This window comes from Ambystoma mexicanum, chromosome 8, assembly GCF_040938575.1.
Source record: "Ambystoma mexicanum isolate Mex_15411 chromosome 8, UKY_AmexF1_1, whole genome shotgun sequence".
NCBI lineage: Eukaryota > Metazoa > Chordata > Amphibia > Caudata > Ambystomatidae > Ambystoma > Ambystoma mexicanum.
Window position 1 is genome coordinate 296,423,821 of NC_090929.1, and position 24,252 is coordinate 296,448,072.

General features: G+C 45.8%; 1 protein-coding gene across 5 annotated transcripts in view; it reads right to left on the reverse strand.

Moving 5' to 3' along the window:
* Positions 1–24,252, reverse strand: part of CACNA1B (calcium voltage-gated channel subunit alpha1 B) — a 2,298,664-nt gene that overhangs the window by 273,032 nt on the left and 2,001,380 nt on the right. For all 5 annotated transcript variants that reach the window (XM_069609698.1, XM_069609696.1, XM_069609700.1 and 2 more), the window contains one exon: positions 23,098–23,225. In XM_069609698.1, the coding sequence (XP_069465799.1) occupies positions 23,098–23,225 (128 nt within the window). The remainder of the gene's footprint in view (positions 1–23,097; positions 23,226–24,252) is intronic.

The window sequence follows — 24,252 nt, forward strand, 5'->3', positions numbered from 1 at the left end:
GCAATCCAAAAGATCAGGCACATGCACTTTTTAAACATTTCGGTTGGTAACTGATTTTGGTGTATTACTTAGTTTGGGGTGGGGGCCTGGAGGTAAAGGGAGAAGTTAATAATGAAATTGTCGGTACAAATACAAGGAGTAGTATTATTGATCTGGATCTTGAGATTCCTTGCCCCAATCCAGTCAAGGACACTGCCCTTAGTGTTTGTGGGTTCGAAATTTACAACATGATCATCAATGTTGTTGAGGGTTGATTTAAGCATGATGGCCTCTTTATCCATCGTGTCCCCTCACCAATGGTTTAGGTCATCAAGAAATAATGTGGCACAGTTAGTCCCTTTGAATTCAGCCAACGTCCGTACAATGTCTTAATTAAAGGTGTTCATATCCACCGGGGGCCGGTAAATCAAAATGAAGTTGACAAAGCTCTGAGGGGTGGGGGTTAATTTCAAATTCAAAACCTGACAGCGATACAATGGTTGAGAGATTTGTGGAGTTGTATGTGGCTTTTGGCTATAATTGCCACTCTGTCACCATGTCCCTGATCTTTACGGACCAATGTCCACTCTAAACATTGTGTGCCTGTTACCACACACCAAACTGCTCTATGGAACACACAACCAGTCGTAGGTCATTGCCCATGTAGTACTTTTGGTGTCTGTAAATATACTAAGAAAACATCTTCCTCTTTGATTGGTGACCAGATATGGACTCTTCAATTCCTAAGCCCTGGCATGAAAAGGCCACAGTGTTGAGCGAGGCAGGTGCGCAGGAGACACTGCCCGATTATACACAGCACGCTTCGCTACGCCGATGCTTCCGTGCCTATAAGAACTGAGGTTCGGACCCTCTGTGGCAAAGCCCTCACAGGACAAGGCCGCAGTGTTGAGCAACACAGATGCGCAACAGACGCTGCCTGATTATACATAGCATGCTTTGCTACTTCCACGCTTCTGTGCCTGTAAGAACAGAGGTTTGGACCCTCTGCGGCAAAGCCCTCGCAGGACAAGGCTGCGGTGTTGAGCGACACAGGTGCACAGGAGACGTTGCCCGATTATATGTAGCATGCTTCGCTACGTCCACACTTCGTGCCTATAAGAACCAAGGTTTGGAACCCATGGGGCAAAGCACTCACAGGACAAGGCTGCAGTGTTGAGCAATGCAGGTGCGCAGGAAACGTTGCCCAATTTTATGTATCACGCTTCGCTACGTCCACGCTTCTGTGCCTATAAGAACCGAGGTTCGGACACTCTGCAGCAAAGCCCTCATAGAACAAGGCCACACTGTTGAGTCACACAGGTGCATGGGGGACAGGAGATGCTGCCCGATGATACGTAGCAGGATTCGCTACGTCCATGCTTCCGTGCCTATAAGAAGTAAGGTTCGGAACCCTCTGCGGCAAAGCCCTCGCAGGACAAGGCCGCAGTGTGAAGCGACGCAGGTGTGCAGGAGACGCTGCCCGATTATACATTGCAAGCTTCGCTAGGTCAGTGCTTCCCTGCTGTAAGGAACTCGTGGTGGCAACAGTAAAGACAGATCAAGTGATCACAGTTCAAGGGTGTTTATTAAACTTTATACAGGTTGGAAAAAAGCCAAATCTAAACATAATTCTAAGATGGCAGCAGGCGTCGACCATCAAATGAAAGTAAGGCAGTCCTATTGGCATAGTGTCAAATAAAAAAGGGCCTAACTAAGAAACCTATTGCCAAACATTACAACTAATATAAAAAGGGTGTGGCATAGTTTTCAAGAAAACAAAGAAGTGTTCTCAAATAATATGTCAGGATGCGGTAGCCTGAGTCTTCCTTCCGCATGTTTTGAGCACGGGGTAAGGTGGGGTCTTGGAGCACAGTACACCCTCGAGCTTCCCCAGAACGAGATGACATTTCTGCTTTCAGCTATCAGGAACGTCGATGGCCAAGTCTTGTTTCTCTTGAAAGTCTCTTGCTTTTGAAGGCTTGATGTATTCAAATAACAAAACAAAAGTTCCTTCAACAAAATTAATTTTCTTTCCTGGTTTTACTTAGGATGAGGATTCTTCACCCCTGGGCCCCCCTCTTTCGGGTGCTGACCCCTCTTTACTTTCAGCCTTCCTCCTCCGGGTTCACTATGGCTTTTCCTTCATTAACAAATCTTAATGTCCTTTCAAACAGTTCCAGTGGACAGCCCTCTGCCGGGTACACCTTTGTGAACACACTGTTTCTTGAGAATTTAGACTTTGCCCCCACTTCGTCAGTCTCCCTCTGTCTGGTTCACTCTTGCCAACATCACATTCACATTTGCTTTCAATGTTTGCGGGATTCATTTCCCTTGCTTTCTCACGAGGCATGATTTACTTCATTTACTTTCTCTACAGTTCTTAGGTCAAAGGCTTTCGACTGTACAGGGATTTTGCTTGACCTCCAGTATGACCACTTTGACCGCTCAAAGTGGTCATACTGGAGGTCAAGCAATACTTGGCGGCTCTCCTGAGGCCTTCTCGTATCTGTAGTTTCGCTCACATGGGGATTGACCAGAGTTTCTCAGAGCAGCACCCACGTGGCACTGGTGCCCTTCTGCAGCTGGTCTCCCTTTTACAATTTTTACAGTTCTTTGAACTTCTCTCACTTTGTGACTTTCATTCAACACAGCCCGGTTCTTATCGGTTCTTCCCTCAACTCACAGGCTGTGATGAACAGCTTGGCTTTCCTTCAATCTGGACTCAAGGCCGGTACCACAGTAGTAGGAGCCTCCCTTGCTCCGGCTTATCGGCGTAGGCATGCCCCATGTACCGTTGACATTTGCTGCAGGACTGTATATCTATTGTCCTTGGGCTTACGCTTTCTTCCTTGAAGGTTTCACGGGTTTGGGTCGGAAAGGCAAGGTTGCTTCTCTCCTTGGCACCCTCTCGATTCTCGTCGCCTTTCTCCTTCTCTTGAACTGCTGGGTCTGGATTGCCGTCTCATTGTGCTGTCTGCCTCGCTCGTACTGTGCTCTCTTGTTCCACCTTTTATCCCTGTGGGAAAGGGAAAGGTCTGTCAGGTGTGTGTGATTCTGGTTAATTGCCTAACTCTGCCTGACTCTTGTATTGGGACATTGTCAGGTAAACGCCTCTGGTGTTAGTCCGTCGTCTTTCATGTAATGCGATAGTGTTTGTGTTGGGAAAAGGGGTGGCAGTGTTTTTTAATGTCCTACGGAAGAGGATGGGGAAAAGGGGTTGAAGGAAGGGGGATACTGCCGCTCACCCATCGGTGTCCCACTCCCCGAGGACCCCATCCAGATGATCCTCCCTCACCAGTCCACCCCCAGGAACTGGATCCAATAGCGATGGCTGTGTCCTGGCCATTTGGCTGACAGGTTTTGAGAGTTCAGGCAGGGAGACACCTTCATGTTTCTCACAGTGCTTATAAGAACCGAGGTTCAGAACCTCTGTGGCAAAGCCCCCACATGATAAGGCTGCGGTGTTGAGCGAAGTAGGTGCGCAAGAGACGCTGCCCGATTATACGTACCATGCTCCGCTATATCCACATTACCGTGCCTATAAGAACCGAGTTTCGGACCCTCTGCGGCAAAGCCCTCGCAGGACAAGACCGCAGTGTTGAGCGATGCAGGTGTTTGGCAGCGATGGGGTAGCGGTGCAGATTGTGAGCACAGATGACCTCACCCTCATGTCTGCGGCCGCAAGGTAAGAAGACAATCCCCTGACCCGTGCCCCTTCTCCCTCTTGCATACGTGTTCTCCCCCTGCAACCGATCCTCGCACTCCCCCACATGTTCACATCTCCCCTTCTTACATTTGATTGCTCGCAACTTAGGCTGCTTCCGCTCCCCAGCATCTTCAGGCCGTGTGCGCTCCCTCGCAACTTGGCCGCGTGATCTCTGTTGCTTCTCTAGCCGGGTGCGCTCCCACGCATCGTTGGTCCCCGCACCCTGCTCACGTGTGTGCAGTCCTTCGTAACTTGGCCGCGTGCGCTGTCTTGCTTCTCTAGCCACATGCGCTCCCTCGCATCGTAGGTCCCAGCCTTCTGTTCCGCCCCCCCCTGCATTTCCTTCCTTCCGCATCTCAGCCCCCTCCATTCTTCATTCGAGGCTACTGTTGTGATCTGTGCCTTGTGATGGTATTGACTTTGTGTTGTTCTCTACGGGTTTGATATTGTGTTGTTCTCCACGGTCTGTGCCAATACATTGCATTGCCTGCATTCTTCACTTCCAGGCTCCTGCTGAGCTGTGTGCTTTGTTTTTGGCTCTATCTTACATCTGCTTTCTGACTTCTGGGTTCCCTGTTGTGCTCTGTGCTTTGTTTTTGGCTCTATATTACATCTGCTTTTTTACTTCTAGGTTCTCTGTTGTGCTCTGTGCTTTGTTTTTGGTTTTGTTTTATATCTGCTTTCTTACTTCTAGATGTCCTGCTGCGCTCTGTGCTTTGTTGTTGGTTCTGTATTGCATCTGATTTTTAGATCCATTGTTCTTGCTCTTTGTGGTGCTCCTCTCCCTCTCATGTGTCCCCCTGTGCCTACCGCCTGCCTCCCCCATGCAAGATATTCCTTCCCTGCTTAGGCCCCCCCTCTCCTCTTTCCTCCCCGAACCCTCCTATGGTGCTCTCTGTCTCACCTATCTTCTCTAACTGCTTTTCTGTTGACTATCCTATCCCTATCACTAGGTCTGGCAGAACGAAGCTCAAAAGGGACATACTGGTCTCAAACCAGGCCTCCCTATTGCCAATACCTGCATGAGTGCTTCCTCCAGCAGACCTTTAGTGACATACTCTTTGTCATTCCCTCTCCAGGCCTATGGAGCCCCCATATGGTCTCTGTTCTCTCTCCTTTTTCTCTTCTCCCATTAATGGTGGCATTCAGAGGGAGGCCCTCCTGACCCCCCTTCCATTCCTCTAAGACCATCATTAATGTCTACTTAAATTGCACCATCTTGGTCCAGGGCCCTCAGGCCAATCTCCTGCTTTTTCATAGGCGCTTTCCGCGCCTCATGAACTTCCTTTCCTCTCCTGCTATCCCTTCTTACCCCTCTGAGGCTCCTCTACGACCTCCTTCCTCAGACACCTCTCTGGCACCTCCTGCTGCTTCTCTGGCCACCGTGCTGCCTCCCCGCCTCCGCCACCCCTATGGCAATTTCTTCTTCCTCTCTGACTACCCTACCTTCTCTTCCTTCCACCTCTGCTCATACTCGGGCACCTCCAACACTTCACAGGGCGTACCTCTGGCCTGTACCTCTCCCCAGAAGTCCTTCAAATGTGTTAGCCTGCTCCACATCGCTACTCTCAACTCTCGTTCAGCCGTCAAATATTCCTCTGACATCTGCCATCTCCTGGAAGAGCTTGATTTGGATATACTTGGTCTCACCGAGACTTGGTTCATTACTAGCTCTGTCACGAGTTTCGACACTCTCCTTCCTGATGGCTACAAGATTCTCTTTGAACCCAGAACCAACCGCCCTGATGGGTGTGTAGCCTTGATTTTCCCAGAGCGGATCCCTGCTTGTATGATTCTGAAGCAGGACTTCTCTTTTGTATGCCTGGTCTGCAGGCTCTGTATCACTCCTGGCCTCTGTCTGACTGTGGCCACTATCTACAGGCCGCCTGGCCAGGTCACCCTCTTCCTCTTTGAGTGGGCTGACCTCGCCTCTTCCCTCCTTGCCTCTTCCTCTCAAATTCTCCTCCTCGGAGACCTGAACATCCATCTGGATGCTACCAGCCCTTCTTCAGGATTCTTTCGCAACCTCTGCAACTCTCTCTCTCTCTCTCTCTCTCTCTATTCTTCCCTATGGCCCGACTCACTCTGCAGGGTACAGCCTGGATGTTCTGATCTCCTCAGACCTCCCCCTCTCTGACCCTCTCACCACGCCTCTCTCTTGGAGTGACCACTTTCTCCTTTCCTCCGACATGTCTCTCTCTACCCCTCAGGTTAAGCTGATTTCAGCACTGCCACCTACCTTCTCGGTCATCTGACCCAAGAAGCGTGTGTCAGTTGAGGCTTTCGCTGCTACTTTCTCTCCTCCTCCCACACATTTGGCTGACTCACACCCTGACACAGCCCTCTTTAACTTTCATCTCTCTATCTCTAACACTCTGGATGTCTTTGCCCCTGTCACGAGGATCCGCTTGAAGCTCAAATCCAAGTGCAACTCTTGGTACGATTCCAAACTCACCGCCCTTAAATGCAAGTGTCGGGTGGCGGAGAGGAAGTGGAGGGCATCTGGTGCACCCCATGACAACTGGCCTGCCGTCTGCTCCAAAGGCAGTGCAGACTCTCTGTCCTCAATAAAAACAGAGCCTACATTCAGGCCTGTGTCTCTGCAGCATCTAACAACTCGGCCGAACGTTTCAAAATATGCAAGGAGCTGGCCTATCCTGCTGTAGTCTCTACATCTCCTGTTCCCTCCCAGATTCTCTGCACGGCTCTGGCTTCTCATTTCACCACAAAACCAGGACATCCTGTCCACCCTCTCTTCCTCTACCTCCCCCTCTACCACTCCTGGGCCATCTGAGGCCGTCTCCCCGCCTACTTTCTCCTCCTTTCCCCTGTTCACCCCTGACGATGCTTCTTGACAAGTCTGATCTATGAAAGTCTTGTCAAAGCAGGTTCTCCCCTGCTCATCCAGAACCATCAAGGACCACACCAACACCCTTGCTCCAGCCTTGGCTGATTTCCGCAATCACTCCTTTGCCACTGGAACTTTCCCCTGCCCCCTTAAGCAATCCCTTGTGCACCCCCTTCTAAAGAAGTCCTCAGCCGATCCTTCCCCTCCGGGTAACTATCGCCCTATCTCCATCACTCCTTTCCTGGGAAAACTCTTGGAAAGGATGGCCATCTCCCAGCTTACACTGTATACTGAATCTGTTAGTTGCCTCCACGACCACCAGTCTGACTTCAGAGAGGCCAGAAGCACGGAAACTGCTCTCCTGAACACCTGTGAAGACCTGCATTTCAATCTTGACTATAATCTCCCTTCTATCCTCATTATCCTCAATCTATCCTCTGCTTTTGACACAGTCAACCATGCCATCCTGCTCAAACTCCTCTGTGACAGCCTGGGCATCACTGATCAGGCCCTGGCCTGGTTGGCCTCCTTTCTCACTGACAGACCATCCCAGGTCCAACTGGGGTTTTTCTTCTCTTCTATCTCTCTCTCTACTTGTGGTGTTGACCAGAGGTCTAACCTCTCTTCCTGGCTGTTCAACCAATACTTGGCACCTCTTGCCCACCACATCGCTAGTTTCTGCTCCAATTCTCAGTGTTATGCAGATGAGACCCAGCTGTCTTTGAGGCTCCCCTCTGCCACCTCTCCTCCTTCTCTCATACCAGACTGTCTGGCAGCAATTCAGGAATGGTGTGCCGGCAACAATGTCTGCCTTAATGCCAGTAAAGCGGAGATCCTCCTCATTGGGACACCTGCTCCCTCCATTCCTCTCTCTCTCTCTGGCCGCACACACTGGATCCTCTTCCCGCTCCTACCTGTGAGGCTAAGAACCTTTGTGTCATCTTCGACTCCACCCTCTCCTTCTCTCCCCACATTTCTGACATCTCTTAAGAAGTCAAACTATCAGCTGCACCTCATCAGAGGTATTCTTCCTTTTCTCACTTTCCCCCAGATTCTCACTGTCTCCAGAGCTGGACTACTGCAACAGCCTCCTTCTAAATCTGTCTGCCTCTACTCTTCGGCCTTGTCCTTGGCCTCAAGTCCAGGGATCGTAACTCTCCAGCACTGAAATCACTGCACTGGCTCCCTGTGGTTGCAAGGATCACGTTCAAGACCCTCTGCATCATTCACAAGGCTTTCTAGGGCCTGGGACCGCTCTACCTCCAACTTTCTCTTCCTAAATATCTTCCTTCTCGAGCTCTCCGCTCATCCACTTCCACCCTCTGAGGGTCAGACGCTTCTCCAAGCAGAGAGTTGAGGCCGATCTCTCTCCTCTGCTTGGGCCTCCCTCTGGAGCATCCTCCCTGCCACTCTCAGAATCTCCATCAGTTCTAGAAGCAACTCAAGACTTTCCTTTTTCACTTCCGCTTTCTCTCTCCTGCTGATGTACCTGACAGCTCCACGCACTGGTAACTTGGATACTCTCTGAACTCGGGCCCAGGCTCCTGCATGTCCAGTTTCCCTTGCACTGCCTCTGGGCTCCCCCAGAACTTAAGAGTCAGTTCCTGCAACCCTGCTGTGCACCTGATGGCTGCACTATTGATTTACTTGCACTTCTCCCTTCCCCTCCGACCATGGCACTTCTCCCCTTCCCCGCACTTGCGCAATCTGAATGACACAAGGCCTAGTAAGATTGTTGTTTTGTTTCCTCCTCCTTATCTTGTCCCACTTAGAAACACTTGTGTACAGGCACGTTACAAATGCCATATCACATCTTATCAATCAATGACCAACTGCAAAACGAAGGGGCAGATATACTGTACTGAGTGCCCATGCGGCCGCAGATACATCGGCCAAACAATGCGGCCTGTGCATGTCAGAATAAAGGAACACAGTTCACAAATATGGTGTAAAAATACGGAAACACCATTGGTCTCTCACTTTGTGGTGCACAACCACAGTGAAGATTATATGCTTTGGTGGGTGGTTGACACAGTAAGTCTGGGTACAAATAGCAGTTTGACACTTCATGTCGAGGAACAAGGATAGATACACCATTTGAAAGCTCATTTAACAGGATTTAACAAGCAACTTGATTGGCACTTAATATCAACATAAACTTGGATTGTTGGTGTTGACTTGATACTCTTTTCTTTCTGGCTCACTTCGTACACGGCATTCGTGATTGAATTGTATTTAATCATTAGCAAAACTATATCCATTGAACCTACTAATATAATTTGGATACTTTTAAAAGGATTTATTGTGTGAAGCTACCCTTGCTGACACATTTGACAGGTTACAATGCGGGCGTATTATTGATTATAATGCTACAGAATATATCTGCATAGATACATGCACTATTGACAATGCATTCTGTACTGCACCTATTTAAAAAAGACGTGTTTCCCATCATATAATGGTATTAACGCATTAGCAGAACAACCCCCCAACCCCCAAAAATATAACATATTTGAAAGTAACCATTTTGTGATGCCATTTGCAGTAACTAATGTGTCTGGCCTAGACGCTGGTCCATCCTTCATCATAAGGTTTCATTGATTTGATGTATGGACCTATACCCATAATCATACATATGCTGCTATTTACTACTGTCATTTGAATGATGACACAATCAAAACTAAACGATCTTGACATAACTGCTTTCACATACGGATCGTGCAGCTATCATTTAGACTATTTAAATTCGAAGTCATTCACACCAGCATTGCGAGTAAAAAGATCACCATGTGCAAGTTGCAACCTAAATAACGTTTCCAATATGGCAGTCCTTTCATTATGACTGAGTAGCTGTCTGGCGTTGTGAGTGGATTCACCAAGCACAGGTGACTGTGGTGATTTTCAGTGGTTGCAGTAAAAACGGTGCAGTGATCACATAGATGCCTTCAATACTAGTGCTCTGTACACAGGAAAAGAATCTACATAAACTAACATCACACTGTATAAATCTTTCAGATTTAACACCAGCAACTCAACTCACATATATTTTGAACAGAATAGGACTTGGTTACCAACTCTGCTCCCTGAGGTATGTGCATATAAATGACCCTTTCTTTATCGTACTAATTCAACTTGCATCAGCAGTACCAACTTGCTGCCCTATGGACACTGTATATCGAACTTCATTAGGGACTGAGCATCTGGTATATTCATTATTCTAAAACCAAGAAGAAAGCGGAGGGTACTATGGATATCTCCACTTCCTCGCAACTCCAATGACTCTTTGCATTTTAGTAACATCAGGTATGTTGCTATACAGATAGAGCATTGCCTTGAATAAATACTGAACCATACTCCTTTGGATATCCTTTTCTCCTTAATATGATATAAGGGGCTCACAACGATGCTTGAGGCACCCCTTATTTAAAATAATTTTCAGTCAAGAAACATTATTGTCCACACCCTATTATTCTTTCCACACAGTACAACATTGCTGTAATACAGAGAACAAATAGTGCCCCCTTACACGACTACATACATGACGAATGAGTGGTTGTATTTGTCTTGATGAAAGCGTTCAACTGTCCCCATCATGACAAAATGTATTAAGCTACCTGGAAAGCCCACACCAAGGTCAAGTCAAAAAATAATGCTGAGGATTGTTTGACCTCAGACAAATGAAATTGAATAATTGATTTGTTAAAGATCATTCCTCCATCCAAGACTGTGCTTTTTCTCAAAATCAATATATCCCCTTTGCCTCCACATAACCACCTTAGTAACGTGCGCCCATCTAATTAAGACCCATATAACATGGAATTATGTTCATAACATACCTTGAAAATGTGCACATTCAATTGGGACACTGTGTGATATGAATTCTGTGTCTGTTACTGCATTCAGATTTTGTAAAATCTCTGTTCTAGTATCTTTCCTATTGTTTGTAATGTTATGATTTCTCCTTTGGTATGAACTACTCATATCAAATGTATACGTTTTGCCTTCATTTTAAATGTTCATTTCTTGCAATCAAATAAGACTGTTATTAGGATGTGAACTCTAGCTTGTTTATAATTGCTTTTAAGAATTTGTTTTTTCTTTGGGCAGAAATTACTTACATTGGATTTATACTTTGATTCTTCAAACTTGATCTGCATTCAAAAAATGTTTAGAATAAAATGTGATCGGGATGTCTATTCTAGATTGTTGTATTTAATTGCATGCACAACATTTAGTGTTGTTTCAATACCACGATTTAGCACACCTTTATTAGTTGAGATAAACTTGGTATGACTTAACTTTGCACACAAATAATACCTAACCGGAAAACCTTTGTGCTTTTGTTACTATAGCCAGAGTTCCTTGTTGTAGTACGTGCACCCCTACGCGAGTATGGTCTACTAAACAAGGCCTGGTGTGCAGAAGAGAGCCCAGAAACTGTCCTTGTCAATGTCTGCCTCATTTGCTCTTGTTATTGCTTGGTCATTCACTATGGCACCGAAATCTCTTTGTTGCATTACAGAGGGCGTCTTTGCACCGTAACACTCCTAAGACTAATCTTTTTCACCATCAAGTCAATGGGTCACCATCTTGGTCACAGCTTAAGGAACCAGTCTCATAACATTGTGTGGAGTAGGAGGTTAATCTCTTTAGTGAAAGAGGAATTCTCTTTACTATTCTGGATGAGTTACTTATTTAAAGGGCGAAGGACGTAAACTGTTGCATCTATATGATTCCATAGTGAAAGCTGTCCACAGTCACATCCTTACCACTTCAGTCGATAAAAGTTGGCAAATGTTTAGTGAATTACATTTTAATGGGTTAAGGAAGGCTACTCCAGAGGAAATTTCAGTTATCCATTTACAAAATGGTTTCCACTCTAGTCGACTGCAGTACATTGGTTTTGGAGCTAAGACAATAAAGGTCTAGCGGGAAAAAAGGGAGCATTCTCCTGGTTGAACAAAATATCTACTGAAGGTAAAAGAAATGGTTAGACACAAAAGAAACCAGTTTCAAGACCCAACTTGAACCAACTGGAATTGTTTGTAGAGCAGGCCAGTATAGGTTCAAAAACCCAACTACAGTAACTGGATCAGCCAATCGCTTGTGTATACATTTTTGAGAAGGCCACTCTGCAAGAAACTACAAGATTAATTTAAAACATGCACATCTAGGGATGTCTCGTCCACGAGACACATTTTTTGACAGTTCCATTCAGAAATGCATAAAACTTGCTACAACAGAGCTAATCCCATTCTTATTGCAGAAAAATATATGAACAACTCGTCATATTTTCATATGTTTCTTGTTCTTAGGATGTAAAAACTTGGGGCGAAATGATGCAACCTTTCTTTCTCTTACGAGGCATGAGGAGTGAGTAGATCACTAGAAGGTGAATTTTCTGACTTAAACGAAACCCTGAAACAACCTTAGAGCGAAAAAAGGTATTTCCCTTAAGGTTACTTTCGCATTAGTTAGAAACAGATGATATATTTTGAAAGATAACGCCTGCAGTGCACCTACCTGCCTAGCTAACCTGATAGCCACCAAAAAGATTACTTTCAGCGACAACAAGCGAAGGTATCAAGAATGAAAAGGCTCGAAAGGGGCCCTATCAGGAAATGTGAAACCAGGATTGAGGAAATATGCTGGACAAAAAAATGGTGTGTGGTAAACATGTTCACCAATGCTTTGAAAAAATGCAAGATAGTCTTAATTGTAAAATAGGAGCGCTGTTTGTCATTCTCTTAAATGCTTATATATTAGCCAGATAGCCTTTTACTGTGCCAATTTGTTGGGCATGTTGGGCCAAGAAAAGTAGAGGTAGCCCCACAGCTGCAGATATTGGATCCCTCTCCCTTTCCCTGCACCAAGACAAGAATCCAAGCAGGGAGTAGAACCTTCAGGGCATTTCCAACCTGTCCTAATCTCTCTAGCTCTGCCTCTCAGCAACCACACATGAAGCTTCAGCAAGGTGAGTCTCAGGTGAAACACTCACTTTTCACCCTCCCCCCACAGCTGTGAGAGAACCTCTGACCTCTGCGGAAGACGTAGAGGATGAAAGTGTCATGGTTGGCAGGGACTTGCGTTCCCCACAACGTGGATTCCTTAGGGCTTACTTGGTACAGAAGCGTCCGTGGTGGTTCCCATAGCATCTATCCCAATTGGGTGTATGCCAGCATTGGCAGGTCCACGTCCCATTGACCAGGCAACGTTCTTGGATTGTGTGACTGTAGGCGCTTGCGCTCGTCCTGATTGACAAGCCCTGTTACCCAGGCAGCGACGTGATTACATGATCACCTGACTTCTTCCTGCACTATATTCACTTCTCAGAACACCAATTTGGTGCTTCTGATTGAAGTTGTACAGGTGTGTTTATGCCTTGAATGCCTCTTGGAATTTCCTGCATTTCTACTGTTCGTTATTCCAGAGCCTTTCCAGCTGCTCCACTGTTACGCTCCTTCTCACCCGACCTTGGAACGTCCCAGGACCTCTCGTTTTGCCTGATCCTTATCGGCTGGTACTACTGCCTTCTGCTTACGACCACGGTACGTCCTCGATCATCCGACTGCCTACTCCTTGTTTGTTTTGTTGCCTCTGGCTGGTAATTGAAAACGGAACGTCCCTGGATTCCGATGCTCAATCCTTACCAATAACATTACAGACACTCCTCCCACGTTTAGCCTCTATCACCTGTGCCTTGCTCATCACTCTTCTTGCTCCCATCCCGATCTTCCTCCTACATAACCAAGACAGTGCAACATACCCTATCAAGAATCCCAACACCTATGATTCTAAGTGATCCAACCGCGGCTGATTTTGCCACAGCTGGAAAGTTTGCATGAGAAAGGTGCGAACTACCAAATGTTTGCAGCTTTCTCCTGCGAACACACTTGTAAAGTATAGTGAGTGGGGGTTGCGCGGGACACCCCTGCAGCCCCGTTTTTTTTCTTTTTTTTGCGGGTGTGCTCCGGGGGTGTCCCCTGCAACACCCCGCTCACTATACCACACAATGCTACCACCAAAGGTTCGTACTTTTGGTGTATGAACCTTTGGTGGTATTTTCTGGTCGTATTGTACGGTCAGAGCTTTTTTTCGGTCTGATCGTACAATACCACACATATACCTACCTTCTGGATTGTATTATTACCTTCTGGATTGTATTATTAGAGACCTTTTTCCCACGGACATGGACGCTATGCAGAGTTGAACATTAATGACCTTTTCCCCAAACTAGTACATTCTTGTTCTGTTGGGTTATGCCATACTAACCTATCCTTTCCTTCTGGTAGTGACAACTCATACAGCTCAAGGATTCCAGATAAAACTCCTCACACATCCAGGTTCCTCATGCATACATGCAAGGTTAGTGATCCTGTGGTGCACTACATTGCATTCCATTTTCTTGTTCTTTATCTAACATTCTTTTTTCTTCTTTCTCCCTAGCTTGATGTGTGTGGTTGCACTTGCTCTTTCATTTGAGCCATTATTTTGCACGTTTATATTACATGTAGTCCGGTCTCTCGGAAGAAAGGTCGCCCTCAAATTGAGGAGACCCAGTCTGGGTTTTGGCATGTCTTGGCGGCAAGCAGTCGGGTGTCACCATACGCTGGTTCCTAGTGCCTGATCCTGTACGTGAGTATAACAGACAGGTCAATCAGGATCATTTTGGCCTTGAATCTCCGTAACCTACGGAGAGATGATGACAACTATTGGAAAAGCTTAAAGGAGGTCAAGGTGTCCAGGACTGCCCACAATGAACCGGAGCAACCTTTTTAAGTATTGGGGAAAGGCCAAACTGTAATTGACGATGTGCCACATAGATGCATTATACATGCTCTGACAATCCAACAGGTATAGAAAGACAAGAACCCTTTCCCTCCTGAGATGAACTGCCATGACTGACATCAGCTTGGTGAAATCCCCTGGAGTGGAGATCAACCAGAATGGAAGGAACCTAAAATGGTAATGGGTACTGCCTATTTCAAACCTAAGTTACTTTCTGTGTTTTGGATGAATATGAACATAGAAATAAGCTCGTTGAAGGTCCAGTGACACCAACCAATGTTGGAACGCTAAAAACATAAATGATGTGAACTTACATCACCATCCTGAATTTATCAATCTTTAGGTACTTGTTCAATGGCCTTAGGTCCTAGATGTACAGGGCCACACCCTTTTTGGTACTAGGAAGTAGTGAGAGTACAAACCCTTTTGATTTTCTACGGCTGGCACTAGCTTTATGGTCACCTTCATCAAAAGGCTCCTGACCTCCTCTAGAAGGAAGGGATCAGGTGGCAGAGACTGGGAATGAGCTTGATGATCCTGGGCCATCTCAATAGGGGGCGGTGATAAGCTTGTGAAATCATCTGTAATGGCCAGGCTTCAGAAGTGGAGGAAAGCCACTCTTCAGAGTGCAGGGTTCATTTACCTCCTAATGGAGTTAAGTCTAAAAAGGATGCATGAAATAGGTTTTGCACCCGATTTGGATTGTGGGACGATGGGTGCAGCAGCTTAGCCTCTTGAGGTGCCTCTACCCCTGCATGGGTAAGTGTAAAACCTTTGTTCCGACATTACAGTAGATGCTTCACCTCACCCATTATGGAAAAATTAGGTAAAGTGGCCAAAACTATGCCCCTGACAAATGAAGTTGAGGAGAGTGGACCTGCAAAGGGTTGTTGAACAGCAGGACCCAGTGATTTCACTGTCAACTCTGTTCGAGGTTTTCAATGATTCAACCACTTTCACTCCAAATACATTGTCCCCATCAAAGGGAAAGTCTAGCATCTTCTGGCTGGACATCCAGTGCAAATCCTGAGGTCAGCAGCCAATTATGTCTCCTCATCAATGAGCCTTGCCCATTAAGCGGACCACAAAGTAAGAAGTATCGAGACCAGCCTGAAAATTTTGTCAGGCAGCCTCTTTCCCATCTGCAACCATGCGATTGAAGCCATCCCTAATCTCTCCCTGAGTCAGATCGTCTGTTGCCTCCTAAATCTCTGACCATAGGATGTCCGTAAACTTAGTGTTCATGAGCCATGCAAAACCTTCTAGGGTAGGCTTTCGGATACAAAGACTTTCTATTCCATCGCATCTAGCTTCTTGCTCTCGCTATCCAGCTGGAGGGAGAAAAAAGTGAAGACGTCAGGCCTTTAGTGGCTGCCTGCATCACCAAACACTCTGGAGCTGGATTCTTGCAACAACAAAAAAGGATCCAACAGAGCAGGTCTATATTACTTTACCAGGGATCACTTGATTTTATGTAGTGCCCAGACCCAAGGCTTCAAGCAGCTTCTCTATAGCCCTTGATAGGCAGCATTTGAATGACTATGTAGAGCAACTTGGAATAAATCCTGCTCTGCAGACTTATCCAGACCACTGACATCCCTCAAATCTGCTGCCAGATCTGCAATGCCTGCCTCTTCTGAAAGGAAGTCCTCAGGGAAGTATTTGTGCACACCGATATAGGCTAAAAGCTGAATGGGACAGTGTCCCCTTACTCACTGCAGATTCTCTACATTGTTTGGATGAACTAACGTCTGGGAGCCAAGTTGTGTGAAGAGGCGTTAATCAGCACCAATGATGTAACTGGCCTTCAGTGCTCGGCTCTGACCCCGGTGATCAGAGTGGACATAGAGGACTAAGTCCAGAAGCACTTCTACAGGACTTCTTCGTTGCAGCAGGAGCTGGGCTCTCGAGCATGCAGCTGCCAACTCCAGAGGTGAACCAGCCTGCCTTTGAAAGTGTGGTGGGCCCTGTCTCTGCAACCAACGCCAAGATGACAACCACCGGCATCACCACTTTTGTAAATATGTCTAGCATCTGCTTTTTAAACAAGTCTAACTGCTCTGAAGATGGAAGAGCTTCTGGAGATGTTGCATAATTTTCTGAATAATCAGACGAGCCGTCATGCCTCTACTGGCAGAATTTCTCCTTATGCATATAGGAGAATGATGGAGCTCACTCCTCGTATGGGATCCCTTACAATGTTTCCTGTGCTTCTTATCTTCCCCCAGCTCCTTCTGAAGGGAAGGGTCTCTATCAAGACTAGGTTCCACCAAGTCGGGAACCCTTTCTTCCTCCAAAGATCTACTCTTGGAAGAGGTATCCTATTGAAGCAGATCTAGAGCTAACTTTTCATTCCATTCCCTAAGGACCTTCAGGGTCAGGGCCTTGGCATGAACCACACTCCGGCATGTCATGTTTTGAACCCAAAAACCAGATGCCAGTGAGTTATGATCGACATCTTTGAGGCTCAGTCCTGGAAATGCTTGAACCCTGAGGCTTTAGGAATTCTGGGCATGTTCCAAAGCAATAATTTTCTTTGCAGGGAAAATCAACCTGTGGCAGGGTGCTGAGTGCACAAAAAAAGGAACTGAAGTCTTGGGCCTGGTGCGCTCCATATGTACTTATGTTGGAGTTGCTTCCAGAACCAGTATGCCCCGTGCTGGGCACAGATTTTTCCAATCAAAGCTACCACTGCAGGAGCATATCCAAGATGAGAAATCTGTGGGAGAATGAAATCCATTAGAAAGGTACATTTCTCGGGTGTAGCATGCAGTTGTTGGAGTAAGGTACATGTTTCTCTAGCATATGGGAGGTTGAACTTTGTGGCATGTTCCTGGGGTTGCTGGTGAAAACAGTAGAAGGTATGCTGTATCCTGGAGGCAGGAAATCTAGGAGAGTTAAAAAAAACATTTTTTATTCCCATGAAGAATCTGTGTTTGAATGCAAATGTTGGTTGCGCCCTTCTGGTACACCACAACACAGCTCTCTGTCTCTCTGCCTTGTATGGGATGCAGCCTCTTTTGAATATGATGTGGGCCTGCAGGGGCAGCCAATGTCATTCTCTTAGATTGGGTGTGATGTGGTCATATTATTTCTGTCCTTCGATGTGTGGCTGTGTGATGTACACGCTTGTGTAGATTTAATAACATTTCTAGACGTCCTGTGAGAAGGACATAGCCACCACCCAAGTGGGAGAGAAATGGGGCCTGCACAGTGGTTCTGAAAGCTATGACTGGGAGGAAAGGTTTTATTTTGCCTGGCAGTGAGAGCTGTTACCAGGCTGTCTGAGTTTTCTTCGTGATTACGTTTTTGAAGGAAGATTATTCTCGACATCCAATCCAACCCATTTGGCATAGGTAATCAGCTAGAGTGTGAGGCTAACTTCATATTGGAGTATAAAGCTTAAACGTGGGTGTGTCTCGTTGTGTTGGCGATGTGTTGGCTAGCGACTTCACTGTCTATTGGCGTGCCTACGTTAACAGATGTACAATGGGCCTGGAGTTTGCTAAATCTTCAGTGTGGTTTTTCTGTAAGGATAGGATCTGATCTGTTTTGAGAAGCCCCTTTATGCAGGAAAATCCATCCCAGGGAAACTCACTGTCTGCAAGAGGAGACCAATATGTAGGACTAACCCAGCCACTAGAAACCCACTGTCTGCATAGTGAGAGCTCTATGCAAGGACCACCCAACATGTGCAAACCCATTACATGCAGGATGAGACCTCTAAGAAAGACACGTGCAACCAATGTAACCGATCATGGATAGCTCGTAGTCCCTACGTAAAGCCTGTCCAGCACATTGAAATCCATTATGTGTCGAGTGAGAGCATGACACAGGACACACTCAGCACATGCAAGTCCAGCGAGAGAGGTCTCTGCCAAATAACAATCAATGGATTGCATAGAAACCCAACATTAGCCACGTGAGAGCCTTATGAAGGGTACAACTAGCACATGAAAATCGATTGTCAGAAGGGAGAGAGTTCTACGAAGTATAAGCCCAGCACATGGAAACCCTTTGTCTGCTGAATACACCTAACAATAGACAGCGGTCTGAAAGGTGAGAGCTCTGAACATAACCTACCCAACCCATAGGAACCCAATGTCAGTCGTGCTAAAGCCCTTTGAAGAATGCATTAAATTGATGAAAACCTATCATCTCTCGAGCACTATATACAGGACACAATCAACCCATGGAATTTCGCCATTTGGGGTAATGGAGATATATGCAGAACACAGGATGCAAACACCTGAATCAAAACAGGAAAACCTCCGTCCCATAAGCAGTGCCTACAAATGCTTTGTAGACGGGTCATAGGACGGGGGAAGGAAGAGGGGACACAGGGATATGTGCATCACATTCCTACTCAGGCTCAAGCCAGCCAATGATTCAATTGGCACTACATTCAAAGTTTGCATACAAACAGCTTGGTGATCCTCGAAATGCCAAACCTTATATGCCACCCTAGGCGGGCACTGCTTTCCCAAGCCCAGGGGCGGAGCAATGACGCGTAAGAGACTGTACATATCCTTATAATGAATGCGGTAACTGGAAAGAGAACAGTACAAAATGTAACAAATAGGAAACATTGTTTTCAACTCAAATAGCTCACCCAACCTCCCCGCAATCAATGCACCCAACAGACACCAAAAGGAAAAGACTTTGCTACACCTTATTGCCTCTCTGCCTCACCACAACGGTGTTAAGATGATGGGAAAAGCCTTTACTGATCATAGATAAGTCCTCTCCTGGCTGACACTAAAAGGATGGTAAGTTGTGAGGAAAAGCCTTATCGATTATAAATGCTATTTTATCTCTGCCTCGTTCCACAGGATGTTAAGACAAAGGAGGGGCCGCCAACCTTTATTGATCATAGATCAGTGCACTATGCCTCATTTTATTAGATTTAGGGAAAATAACTGATGGGATCTTAGATGCAAGCTCCATCCAGTCTCGTTCCCAAGGAAGTTAAGATGAGGGAAAGGGCATATCGACCACAGACCCCAGCTCGTTCCTGCCTCGTACAATGAGGATGTTAAGAAGAGGAGGGTAAAAACCTTTATTTCTCATAAATTTGGTCCCATTTACTTTATTTTGAGGATGTGAAGAGGAGGGGTGAAATCCTGAATAGATCTTAGATCCCAGGCGCTTGTAGTCCAAAAGCACAGAAGGTAAGGAGAAAATAACCCGTATTTAACCTACTACCTATCCCTTGGCATAATATATGTCCCCCTCAATCTCCTACCACAAAGGTATAAAGAATAGAAGGTTATGGGCAGGCGTGGGCTGGCCTATAGGGAACACTGGAGATATCCCGGTAGACCTCTGCACCCAGGGCCTCTTTTGTGTGCAAACCGATTTTATTCCACATTGTCCGTGTATTTTTGCAACTTCTGCATAATAGGATTTGTAAAGGTGCAACGTGGCCCTCACACCCGAATAAAACACACCTCATCGCATTTAGCCCTCTGCTGACACTCTATGTTATCAAAGGCTACTAACATTGTAACTGCAATGCAATTGTTTCGTTTTGAAAAGCTATATTGTATTGTGCTAAGCACGGGACAGGTCATATTTCTCTTTAATGTGTATCCTCACGTTGTCATCAGCATCATATGCTATTAATATTAATAACCCATCTTAGAAATGGGAGCTGCAGGCATTGCTCGATCCATTTCTACTTTTCCACTGGAGAAGCCTTCATCTTTTACTTTGTTAATTGAATTTGTGCCCTTGCCGGTTTATGTTAAGTTAATATACCACCTCCCGTGTGTCACTTAGTAAATAAGAATGTAAACATTCAACGCCCTCTCATTTACATGTGAGCAAGCATCAGACCTATTTTATTAACCAGCACACCACAGACAACTTACCAACGCCTAGGACAGCTCTGTAAACAGGGCGCCAACAGGCAGACCATGTGTCATCGATAAAAACGGCCAGCTGTGGGTTGGTCGAACTAAATGCCTCTCAGTTCCACTCTTATGCTTCAGACATTTTCCACGGGTAGCAACACATATGGGACTCCAGCATTTCTGCCAGCTGGTCACCCATCTTTTACGCTCTTCCAGGCCTCCCTGCAAGCGTTACTGTACTCGTGGTTACCCTCTGTTTGTGGTTTCATGTAGGTCATTCAACGTGCCCTGCTGACTACGGGGACCATTTAGTTCTCCCTACAGCATAACTAGAGTGCAGATCCTTTCAGAGGAGAGGGGAGAGGTGTAAATAACAGTGGTAGGCACAGTTCTCTCTCATTGCCTGCAACCAAAGGCCTTCCTTTAATTTCAGAAACCATAACAAAAAACGTTATATCTAGCTTTATCCGATCAGGGACACAATGGGAAGTAGACTATGGCGCTGGCTTTGACACTGCTGGAAACGGTTTCAGACTATGGATGGCAACTGAAGATTTCCTGTTCACGTGTTTCGCCTTCCATCGATTAAAGTTTTATTGACAGGGCTTGAAAAACATTCAGCAGGTAAGGTCCTGATGGAATGGTATAAACCGACAGGTTGGTCAAGAGGTGTAAGCATTTTATCTCTGAACATATATTCTTCACACTTTGCATTAGCTCAAGGTTTGCCTTTATATTTACCATTTGTCTGAACGGTGTGTTTCCAGCCTTGCGCCTGCCTTTGTCCAAATGAGACATGTACCTGCCCTTTGCAAGGAACCCCCAGCCTCTTCTATCTTGTTAAAGAGCATTCGCTGTCTCATGTTCAGGCAGGATCTTGGCCGTGTGTCTTTTTCCCCCTCATCTGTTGATTTGACCTCATGCTTTAGATTGTCACAAGACTTCATGTTCAAAAGTAAGTCCATATGCAATAAGAACTACTAACATGAACCACATCGTCATCCCTGCATGTTGTCAATACAATGTGGTCATGCTGGACTGGACCTCTGTGGAGGTATGCACAAATCCAAACTTCTTCCCTCGCGTGATAATTAAGTGCCTTCCTAATCTAGAGACACCTCTGTTACTCTAATCCCACCCTACTCCCCTCCTCCCACGAGGGCAGAATCAGCCTAAACATTTTGGTCGGGCTGGGTGACAGTTTTGAAAGCTGGTCGTGAGTGGGGCCATTAAACCATTGGGCTGTTAACCCCTGAGCCCCTTCCTCTGAGCCCAGGACACTGCATTGTTATTGTGAGCCGAGCAGTTACGCTTTTGGCTTCATTTTAGGCGTTTTATTAATATCATCTGGGCAGGGTTTTGTCCTCTGACGCAGTATGTTTATTGCTGCTGCCACGTTCATGGTTGTTTAAACGTAAATATTCCACTCTCACAGGGGAGACATTTGACAGGCTCTTGCAGTTGCACCCTTTTTCCATTGGAGCCTTGAGAGGATCGTCATTACAGAGCGCTTCCTCTGCCTGCAACCTCCTCAATGTGCGAGAGCTTAAGACAAATTAATTGTCTTCAGTGCTTCCAAAATGATTGATAGTGGAGCTCTAGATACACGCGAGATGGTTTTACCAAAACTCGGGTAATACTCTTGCTGCTTTGCCCAACAGCACCCTGGCCTACAGAGAAATCGGGAATATATAGTGGTATAGGCCAGGGCACCTGTGCCATGGAAACAGCCTACAGAATATGTTGACACTCATTCATCTGGTGATGTATAGTGTGTGAAGTTAGCCAAACACAGGGCACATGCTTTCTTTTAACCTGCCTTTTTGGAAAAGATCAGAGACATTTTGAAAATGTATTGGACTTTTTTTGCAGCATCTTAGGGAAAATGTGTGCATGAGGTATATGCACTCATTTTAAACAACTCAAGAAACTGCACCATCCCGAGGCTTCTTTCAGAATGCCCATATTCCATCTGACATGCAGGGTGGGTCACTGCTTCTCAGTGGGAGGTGACACTAGTGATGAAGAGTGAGTGAGGCCCCGCCTAAGTTTCCAGTCATTGCAAAAACACAACTACCCCAATCAGCCGAAAAACATATGCTAGCATCCATTGCTTCCTGCGTGGAAGCAAACATCATCAATAATGTCTTTCTCTTTCTCATTAATAGTGACATCCCACGCACTTGCCAATTCTCATAGCTGAACACACTGCTCTCCTGCAAAAGTCCTACAGTTGTTCAGCTTTTGGTTTCGGCCAGTCTACCGCACATTGCTTCTCTCTATGTTCATTGGTTTCCGGCTTGTTTGAGTTGTGTTTAGGAAAAGTGGCACTGTATCATGGTATCTCACTGATGGCCATTGACGAAATCCAGTTGCATTCAAGATAGTCACTAATAATATTCACGAGCTTCATGTGCGTAAAGATATCCTAATGAAGAGTTATTTGCAGATTTGCTGGCTATAATGAAACATGACTTGGGACCACCTTTGAATAAAAACGTAGGTAGTACCCCTGGTGTAAGGAATCGATACTTCCTTCTATTCGCCGGGGCACGTCTTTAAATTAGATCGTATTGCAGGAACACTTTTGAAACTGTGCTACCCCTAATTGCTAAACAAGTTCAAAATGTTCGACATTTGAAGGAGCTCCTCACCTCATATTAGTATTTGGTCTGAAGCCCTGAAAGGATGAATGCGAATAGTAGCCATTTGCAACAGAAAAGTCCAGAATCTTTGGGCCCAGTTGTTGCTAACATGTGAGGTTTGCTAGAAATGATAACCTATAACAACATGCTATTGAAGGACCAAATTGTATGAGTCCAGAACACATCCTTGCCTCCCCGCTACCTTCACTCTGTGCTCCCTCTGCCCCTCCTTCCCACACAGGGTCCCTGCATTAGCAGCACCCCCCTTGTACGTACCAGGCTGCAGGGTCGTACTCTGCCCAGACACGAATAAACTCGTCAAGGTGATGAGGACCCAGGATGGACGAATCACGAGTCAAATACTCAAAATTGTCCATTATGACAGCAACAAAAAGATTCAGCATCTGCAGGAAGAAAAAAGAAGAGAGGGAAAAAGTGAAGTGAGCTGGGAGAGCACAGGCCGTCAATAAAGCTGGAACAGCCCATCTGGATCGATCACCTAAAACACTGGTTCAGTATAGGACATAACGTTGTGCAAGAAGAGTGTCCTAGTCTAGTTGGTGGCAATGGGGAGACAGCAGAGAACAAAGGATGTTGGCATAGAGAGGCACGTGCTGCTCCCCCATTGAAGAGAACAAGATACAACAAACCACTCCTAACACCATGGAGCTAATTTTTAAAGGTGTAATTTATGCAGCGGGAATCTGTTACGTTTGCAATTTGGTATAAAAGGTCATTTACGCGTCACTTTCAGCATTTGCATAGGGGAGTGTAAAATGGTCGCATACTTGACTTTACACCACGCTTTTGCACTCTGCTGTGCAAATTGAATAAACACTGCCTGGCATTTATGCATAGCCTACAGCGTTTACAATGGATTCTTATGAAATCCACCTGCTTTTTGCTGGTGTAAAACGCAGGCAGATTCCATAGGAATCCACAGCATTTACACCAACATGAAAATGTCATGCTGGCATAAATGCAGGAATATTTGTAGAGCTCAGAGGATTTGGAAAGGCGGAATCGTAACTTTTGATGCACTCCTCCTCTCTGCCATTCAAATGAATGAAAATAATGTAGCGTTAATTCAAAATGCAAAAGAACAAATTACTTACCCCTGGTAATGTGCTTTTACTACTGGATGTTCCTCCCATTGATTCCTCATTTAGATATATATTTACCTGCTTTACAGCTCTCAGAAACTTTTTCCTCAGCCGGGGGCATTGTGCATGCCATCATTGATGGCTGCCGAGTCCTAGTCTCTGTGACCATACGTGACATCGATGCAGGTACAGATAGGGCGCTCTGCGCCCCGTGACCGCCGTTTAAGTTTGTCCCAATGCACAGCCGCATTAGGAATTTGAGACAAAAATGTTTGTTAGCGTTAAAGGAGAGTCATAATATAATTTACATTATAGAGCTCCGTAACCA